Source organism: Macrobrachium nipponense, chromosome 5 (genome assembly GCF_015104395.2).
Source record: "Macrobrachium nipponense isolate FS-2020 chromosome 5, ASM1510439v2, whole genome shotgun sequence".
In the NCBI taxonomy this organism is placed as follows: Eukaryota; Metazoa; Arthropoda; class Malacostraca; order Decapoda; family Palaemonidae; genus Macrobrachium; species Macrobrachium nipponense.
Genome location: NC_061107.1, coordinates 73,332,850 through 73,343,161, shown reverse-complemented (window position 1 = coordinate 73,343,161; position 10,312 = coordinate 73,332,850). Strand labels below are relative to the sequence as shown.

At 37.5% G+C, this 10,312-nt stretch overlaps 1 protein-coding gene across 1 annotated transcript; it reads left to right on the top strand.

Annotated features, from left to right (window-relative positions):
• The first annotated feature begins 443 nt into the window (after positions 1-443).
• On the top strand, positions 444-9,575 carry LOC135215826 (uncharacterized). Its single transcript, XM_064250778.1, has 2 exons — positions 444-472; positions 8,714-9,575. Exons 1-2 carry the CDS (start codon positions 444-446, stop codon positions 9,573-9,575), a joined length of 891 nt encoding a protein of 296 aa, XP_064106848.1.
• Positions 9,576-10,312: the final 737 nt, after the last annotated feature.

Sequence of the window (10,312 nt, the reverse complement as noted above, 5' to 3'; positions counted from 1 at the left end):
GTTCGCTGATATAATTCATTTCGAATTTCATCAATCTTTGGTTCCTGTTGTTTGTTTGTTTGGATGTTTAGCGGTTTTTACGTTGCATGGAACCAGTGGTTATTCAGTAACGGGACCAACGGCTTTACTTACGTGACTTCCGAACCACGTCGGGAGTTAACTTCCATCACCAGAGACATGCATATCTCGCCCCCTCAATGGAATGCCCGAGAATCAAACTCGCGGCCACCGAGGTGGCAGGCCAAGACCATACTGATCAAGCCACTGAGGCGCTATGGTTCCACTCTGGGGTCTAGACGGAGCTCTGTACTCGTAAAATTCGACTTTGCGAATACGAATATAGTAGTGAATATCGAATTTAGGCCAGAGCCAAGCACTGGGACCTACGACGTCATTCAGCGCCGAAACGGAAATTGACAGTAAAAAGATTTGAAAGGTGCACCATGAATCAACTGTTAGAAGAGGGTGGAGAGTAAGATGGAAGATAGAGAATATGAAAGGGGGTACAGCAAAAGGGACGAAAAGATGGTTCGAATGACTGCAACACAAATCAACGATCCTCCAGAAATGCGTAACATTCTCGCGCGAAATGACGAGTAAAACGAATCGTCACGAAACAATGATACGTTTTGGCGCGAATAACGAATGGAGTATACCCGGAAAGAGATACCGAATTTATGACTCGATCCTGTCCAACCATGAACTGAAATGGAGGATTCTGACGCTGAAAAGCTGGCCGTAATGAGCTTTCCGTGTCGTGTAGCTACGACATTACCCTGAATAATTACTACTCATTTACATTCTATCATTATGTGATGAGAAATCGCACGCGTATATACGTTATCATTTTCTGGCAATATCTCTGGGTGTGTGTGAGGGTGTGAGCGTGTGTGCGATTGTGAGCGTGAGTGTGTGTGTGAGCGTGAGTGTGTGTGAGAGAGATTGTGTGTGTGTGTGTGAAGATGTGCTATTATTATAATTAACGTCAGTCCCATAAGCCTCTTCATTAGAATTACCAAAATTTTTATTTAACCACTGTCTCCACAAAGGACTCATTCTAGAGTTTCATGATTTCACGTTAGTCGTCATTTATAAAGATTAAAGAGATAATTGGATAAAGATTGTTAATTTCCAAGTTTCGTGAAAACACAGATAAAAAATTAAATAATCTTGATGAGGATAAGAGAAAGAGATTTTATGAAATACGACGGACTGCTTAATATAAAAAAAAAAAAAAAGGTGGCTACCAGTTCGAATATCTTGAAAAAATCACAGCTGCAAATTAGGATTTCCTGTTTGCTAAAAAATAAAAAAAAAGTAAATAGGAGCCATGGGTGAAATGCACTTCTCTCTCTCTCTCTCTCTCTCTCTCTCTCTCTCTCTCTCTCTCTCTCTCTCTCTCTCTCTCTCTCTCTCTCTCTCTCTCTCTCTCTCTCAAATATAAACTTCATTATTTATAACCAGTGAATAGAGGATGAACATTATGCGAAGGATTATAATTCCATAATACAGTTAAATATTACGAATGGGTGATGAATTTGCGTTTATCTGTTCTTTTTGACCAGTATCTACTGCAAAGGAATACAAAGTAATACATAAATCTATTATATATGTATTTGTATATAAATGTATATGTGTACACACACGTATACACATATACTATATATAAAAATATAATATTATATATCATACATGCATATATATATATATATATATATATATATATAATATATATATATACATACTATATATATATATATATATATATATATATATATATTATATATATATATATATATTTATATATATATATATATATATATATATATATATATATATATATCTATATATATATATATATATCAAAGTATGATAATATTTCAGATCAGATGTATATATATATATATAATATATATATATATATATATTATATATATATATATATATGTATATATGAGTTATATCACATTATCATGATTTATATACATTACATCGAGCTACAATTGTCCTTTAATATCTAATTCGATCTACCTCGGAATTAATATATTTTCATATTCCGAGGTAGAGCGAATTAGATATTAAAGGACATTTGCAGCTCGATGTATATATAAATATACATATATATATACATATATATATATATACTATATATATATATTTCTCGAACTTACGCCAACTTCAAAAGACATTTTATAACGTACTTATCACTACAACTTACGTTATGTTCGAGCACGAAATAAATGGCGAACAAAAGGGAATTCCCAACCTCCTTTGTGAACAGAATTACGAAAAAAAAACAAAAAAACAAATGCAAGCGGTGCCGCATAACCAGCAAGAACTAATATCGTAGCACACTCAATTCCAGTTATTATAATCAGACATGCGACCTTATTCCCACCCAGAAAATACCAATATTCCTAATGTTACAAAGGCATGGCTAAATCTATTCCTCACTCTCTGGATTACTCGACGATATATATATGAGACTCTCCCTCTCGTACGTGTTTTAGGATGCACGTCACGCAACTCCAAATCATACACTTCATAATAAAAATGTTGAATCAGTTGATCGGGATGTTGTTATTCTCGGAATTTCGTTATTCGCGGAAATGCATGCTAAAATTTTCGCCTCTGTTCCCAGCGTGATGGAATTTCATCTCTAATCAGCTGGTTTATGACAGGTTTGTCGTGTCTTTTGTTACTTTCTATTGCCTGCTTGCCTCATTGCTACCCACGTTGATTGTTTGGGAATATTCTGACTTACAAGAAATGTTTTGTCTTGAAAAGCATTGGACTGTTTTAGAGACTGAATCTCTTACTTTAACTAAAAAAGATGTTTTTTAAACACAGCAGAACGTCATGAAAAACACTGACCTCTTTTGGAGACTGAATCTGTTACTTTACCTAAAAATATTTTAATTAAACACACCATAACGTGATGAAAAGCATTGTCCTCTTTTGGAGACTGAATCTGTTACTTTACCTGAATAAATGGTTTTTTTAAACACATGACAACGTCATGAAAAAACATTTTCCTCTTGGGAGAGAATCGTTAATTACCTGAATAAATGGTTTTTTTAAACACATGACAACGTCATGAAAAACATTGTCCTCTTTTGGAGACTGAATCTATTAACTTTAACTGAAAAAAAACTACAGATTGACATACTCATCTCTGCCAACAAATGATAAAACCTTTATTTCACCTGTATCCTCAGATGATATGCTTCTACTAAAACTAGCTAAGATAAAGAATACATGCATCTACTAAAATCAGCTATGATAAAGAATATATGCATCTACTAAAACCAGCTATGATAAAGAATATATGAATCACTAAAACCAGCTATGATAAAGAATAAGTTATTTTAAAAAGATATTAAATTCGGATGACAAACTGGAAAGCTTTCATCTTTTGGACACCTATCGTCACTAATTAGGACATTCTGAAAAAAAAGGGACGGTCCAGGATGTATATACATAAATTTTATAAATATATCCTTGACTGTGGTTTCAGAATATGTGGCTAGTGTTCTTGTGTAACAACCAACACCTACTTTCTATAGGAAGCTAGAGGGAGTATTTTCCCCTTCTTTTTTAAGCTGTACGGTGGCAAGAGTTGCTTTTTTTTTTTTTTAAATGCCCTCCCCCCAAACCCACCCAGGTTATTGTAAGCCGACAATCGACTTTGCAGAACTGAGATAAAACCTTGTTATCTGTGTAGTAACAGGGAACTCCATCCTCTGTCAATAACGAAATCTGCGTCGCTGTATATTTTTCCAAACTCATTTTTCCTTTTATTTTACTTCTCTGTAAAGAAAACTATTGTGCCGGCTTTTTTTCCGTCCGCACTTTTATCTGTCCGCCCTCAAATCTTAAAAACTACGGAGGCTAGAGGGCTGTAATTTTTATGCTGATCATCCTCCCTCCAAACATCAAACATACCAAATTGCAGCTCTCTAGCCTCAGAAGTGTTTTTTTATTTTTATTTTATTCAAGGTTTAAATTGATCTCTGAGCTAATTTCAAGTAAAAAAAAAAATCATACACTAGAGAGGGTCACCACAAAAATATATATATATATATATATATATATATATAATATATATATATATATATATATATGATATATATAATATATTCTATATATATATATATCTATATATATATATATATATATATATATATTTTTAAAATATATGATATATATATATATATATATATATATATAATATCTGATCTAATATACTGTATATATATATATATATAGTATATATATAATATATTTTTATATATATATAATATATATATAATATATTATATATATAATATATAGATACATATCTTTATATATATATATTATATTATATATATTATATATATATATATACATAACATATATATATATATATATATTACATATATATATATACCATATATATATACATATATATATATACATATATATATATAACGATATATTATAATTATAATATATATATGTATATTAATATATATATTATATATATATAGATATTATATATGTGTGTGTGTGTGTATATATGTATATATACATATAAATATATCTATAATTTAAAGCTTCATTAAGATCCTCTCTCTCTCTCTCTCTCTCTCTCTCTCTCTCTCTCTCTCTCTCTCTCTGGCTGAAAACTGAAGTCCTCCCACCGTCGTCAATATACGCATGTAAGTACGCCCGCATGTAACGAGCTCTTTTTTAAATTTTTTTTTTCTTTGTAATGCTAAAAAACAGAGCACAAACGCCAATACTTTTGTTGACCCTACAGAATGTACTTACTACAGTCAACACAAAGTTTGTCCGTCGAACACTGAAATATTTTTCATCAACTGTTTTATGCGAATATTTTTCCCATAAATGCAAACATCACCGCTCAGAGGGATATTTATACAGGTATGTAAACAAATATGCTGTAATCATCTCAACATGCGCAAATACTACCGATCACATAAAAATTATATATATATAATATATATATAAACTACACATAATATATAATAGATATATTATATCCATATATAATATATATATTATATAGATAATATATATTATATAATGTATATAGATATAGAGTATATATTATATAATTATATTATATATTATATATACTAGATGTATATAAAAAAAAATATGAGTATGTAATAATATATGAATTCTAACACATCACCGTGTTTCATATACACGCATTAAGACAAATGTCCTTTTAATATCAAAATTCGCCTTACCTCGAAATTAATATATTTTCATGCGCGTTAACCGAAGGGGAATTTTTTTTCAGTTGATAAGAAATTCGTATGCTCATGGTGGGCTCGAACCACGGAACCAAGAATTCAGGACGTACAGTGAAGGCGTCGTTTTACCCACGAGGCTATATCACGAGAGATATAAGTTAATGCGGCCACTCACCTACAAAATGCTACAAATCTCCGTCACGTTCAGGTATTCGCTGTTTAGAGTCGGCATCAAACACACCTCGATACAGCTCCGAAGTTGAGTGAGGATGTTGAAGTATTTGGCAATAAACAGAATGGATAATGGAGAGCTGAAAAGCAAGTCGCAGAACAGACAATGCGAGACGAAGGGGAAAGATTGGACGAAAGATTACGAAAAGACTTGGAATGGTTATGGAAGCTACGATCGGAGTGCATGACGGAATCATTGAGCCAACGCTCCTTTATGGTAGTTCGATGTTTGGCAGTAAATATAACAGATGATGGTAGATTACAAAATAAAAGTAAGTCACATCATGGGTAGGCGAGTGAAAAAGGAAGGGGGGAAGGGGGAAGGCGGGGGGAGGAACTGTCTGCAGAAACCGAAGCTCGGGGGGTAAGAATACAGAATTGTGCAAACTTTTCTATAAAAAAATGAAGTTTAGTTGCTGTATGGGAATGAAATTTTTAAGAATAAAATACTGAAACATTTGAAATGTGCTGCATGCATGATATATTTGGAGTAAGAGGAAATGGAAGGGTAAGAAATCAGGAGGTATTTAAGTAGTAAAAAGGTCAGAATGGGTTAACATGGTGACTGATTATGAGATGGTCCAACCAAGCAGAGGGAATGGAAGACACTAGGATAATGAAAGAAAAATGCGTAGAAAATCTAGAACAGGGAAAGTTACCAGCAAGAGTCTCCATATCCAAGAAGTACAAATGCACATGCATATGGTGAAAGGTGCAAGCTGTATAGTAGATTCACATAAACCGTGCATTTGACGTCTAGGCCAGTCCCTTACGACGCTCCTAATTGGCTGTTGATAAGCCAGTCACAGGGCTGGAAACTCTCCTCAGTCTGTCGAGAAAGTTCACATAGGCAGGGTGTATATTCCACTTCTCCTGAAAGGCGTATCCCTCAGGAGAGGTGGAACATAGATCCTGCCTATGTTAACTTTCTCGAGGGAGACAGAGTTTCCAGCCCAGTGATTGGCTTACCAACAGCCAATCAGGAGCGTCATAAGGGACTGGCCTAGACGTCAAATGCACGGTTGATGTGAATCTACTATACTAAGGGGATTCGATAACCTGGTCAAGACGAATCTGGGGTAAGTGTATGAGATGCCTAATGCTATGGAAGATTTGCAAGGCTATGGAAGATTCTTGCAAGAGAGGTTCACTCATGATTCGGCTGTTCAAGCGTTAAAGTGACAATGAACATCGTTCTCTCTCTCTCTCGCCACGACGCTTCTCTCACCAACAGTCTTCGGGATGGCAAGCCCAATGCCTATTCACTTCGAAGCCATTATAGGCCTAATGGCTTAGGCCATTAATTATGTCTAGTAATTAGCTGATTCTTGTGGGTCGCAGGCAGAGGTGGATGACATACATAAGGCTTGAAAAAAGTCATCACAAAGTACTGAGAAACAACAACCTTTCAGCTGATTGATGAGTTTAAAGGGAAAATGACTGGTGTATACGAGTACTGTACTACAGTGTATTGACGAAAGACACCATCTATGTCCACGAAATAGCTGCTCACAGCTTCTGCCTGCAAATTGGATAGGTGAAATCCTTCGTTCTCAGAACGTTATAAAAAATATTTACACCTTTCCCACCTCCTCAATCTCACCACCCCCCCCCCCCGCTCCCTTCACATAGGTGAAAAATATTCTCGCATCGGTGAAAAAGATTTTTACACTTTACCTTTCCAACCTCACTCATTCCCTTCCCCCTCCCTCTCAATCCTTTTCCAAGTTCCCTCATTACAACGTCGATAAGCGTATTAAATATCTTCGTAGCTATGATGCATAGCAGTTCGACAACTGGGTTTACGCTGATCACCCGACTATAAATAAAGGTCGACATATGCCTCTCGTCTCCCTCCCTCTTTCGCAAGCAACCACCACCACCACCACCACCACCTCCTCCTCCTCCTCCTCCTCCTCTCTCACACTGACCCAAACAAATAGCCATATTTACGTCGGAAGTTTCCGAAGACTCATTGGACCATTACGAATTTGATCAGGGGGCAATTTGAGGGGATATGGAACCAAAGCCGCGAGAAATCTCAGAATTCCGTTCAAAAAAATTCCTCCTAACTTTGTTTGTTACGGCCGAAATGGGAAATACATAACGAACGGGGAAGTTTCCATCACTTATATCAATTACGTCGTACGTCAGCGCGCGAACTCTCTCTCTCTCTCTCTCTCTCTCTCTCCTCTCTCTCTCTCTCTCTCAGCCAAACAACGTAATTACATATCAATACAATATTAAAAAATATTCACACGAGAGAGAGAGAGAGAGAGAGAGAGAGCATTTCTTAAAAACCAGCCAGCCGTTTGAACCATCAAGAGTCAGCAAAAGTCACATTTACTATTCCTTTTAACTATTCAATGACCTGGTCTCCTGCTCGAAAACGACCTTGGAGGGACATTATAATAATAAAAAATAAGGCTCCTCCTCTATTTCAAATGGTCTCCGTGGCAGCTCTGTGTATTGGTTAAGAAGCTGACTTGAACTGTATACCTGTATCGAACCTGTCACTTGAATGTGAAGATTCTGAGAGTTAAATCTGAGGATTTCATTCTTTTCTATCATAAGTAACGACATGTTTGAATATCGACTTGTGTACTACCTGCTTTTTGGAATTTTATTCATTTTGAGTTTGTTTGTTTGTTAGTATGGTGTTTTTTACGTTGCATGGAACCAGTGGTTATTCAGCAACGGGACCAACGGCTTTACGTGACTTCCGAACCACGTCGAGAGTGAACTTCTATCACCAGAAATACACATATCTCACCCCTCAATGGAATGCCCGAGAATCGAAATCGCGGCCACCGAGGTGGCAGGTCAAGACCATACCGATCACGTCACTGAGGCGCTATATATTTTGAGTTTGAAGAACAGCGCGAATGATAGTGATATTAAAGAACTGGTTGTCTGTCCTCAGAAGTCGGAACAGAGTAGTAGTAGTAGTAGTTGGGGCAGTAGCCGTAGAGGATGCTTACTACTTACTACTATACAGATCTGTCAAATCACGTTATGGAAAATCATAATGATCTGGAAGAGTCTTCAATTTAACGTGCTGTTAATAAAACTGGGACAATATTCATATAAGCAGCACATCTTACTGAATGATTTAGAAAGAGAGAGAGACAGAGAGAGAGAGAGAGACAGAGAGAGAGAGAGAATGGACGAGTACCTGGAAGGCCTGGAAGTAAGATTACTTTCCGTAACAACAGAATCACCAAAAAGACTATCCTGCCCTCCACCACCACCACCAACACCAACATTCTCCCTCCACTAACCACCACCAACCACCACACTTCTCTTTCCTCCACCATCCTTCCTTCCACCACCACCACCACCACCACCACTTCTTCTTTCCTCCACCACTTCCCTCCACCACCACCACACCACCACCACTTCTTCCTCTACCAACACCACCAACACCAACATTCTTCTCTTTTCCACATCCTTCCCTCCACCACCACCACCACCAACACCAACATTCTTCTCTCCTCCACCATCCTTCCTCCCCACCACCAACAACCACCACCAACATTCTTCTCTTTCCTCCACCATCCTTCCCTCCACCACCCACCAACCACCACCACATTCTTGCCCTCCACTAACCACCACCACCAACCAACATTCTTCCTCCACTACCAACACCACCAACACCAAACTTCCCTCCACTACACCACCAACACAACATTCTTCCCTCCACTACCAACACCACCAACACCAACATTCTTCCCTCCACCAACATCCCCCTCCTTCCCTCCACCACATTCTCGAACATTCTTCCCTCCACCAACACCACCTTTCCTACCACCACCAACACCAACATTCTTCCCTTCCCCAACACCAGCCTTCTTCCCTCCAACACCAACCTTTACATTCTTCCCTCCGCCACCAACACCAACATTCTTCCCTCCACCAACACCACCAACATTCTTCCCTCCACCACCACCACCACCTACACCAACATTCTTCCCTCCACCACCACCACCACCACCAGCATCACTCCATCACCTTCAAAGTTATATCCGCGGTCGAGGGAGAGCGAGAGGGGAGGCGGGCACTGTGACCCATGGATAATTCACAGCTTACCGGAACTTCCTGTCAGGTAACCCCTCCCCCAGGTGACCCCTCCCCCCGAGCCCTAGACCCTGTTATCCTTTCAAGTGCCTGGGAGGGTATAGGTACCAGGTTCACATGCTTAAGCCCGGACCCCAACCCCGCTCCTCCTTCTCCCCCTCCTCACCATAACATACCAAACTCCATCCTCCTCTTACAAGTTTCAGGAACACACAAAAGCTCCCCTTTTAACCTCCATCAGATGTAAATCTCTCTCCTCCGTTCGTTGTCGTGTCTCCAGCTTTTAAATGTTGCATATCGAACTCCAAGCGTCCGCGAGATACAATTCTTTGGGATTGTCTGAACCCATCGCTTACTCCAACCACTGGAGTAAGCCTGGAAATTCCATAACAAGTTTTGGTTACAGGATTGTTTTCTTTTCATGAAATATGCCTTCTTGTTCTTTTCACTAGTACCTAAAAGAATATTTTTAAGTTTTTTCACAACTAAGGGTTATTGAAAAACTCAAAAATGTTACAAGGGGTCAGCTTTGCCTACTCATTTGGTTCCATTGTCTAAAAGAATATCTTTAAGTTTTTCATAGGTCACAGGGTTATTGAAAAAACATTGTCTAAAAGAATATTTTTATTTTTCACAACTCATGAATGTAACAAGGGGCCAGCTTTGCCAATTCATTGTTTCATTGTCTAAAAGAATATTTTTAAGTTTCCCATAACTCAGGATTATCGAAACACTCA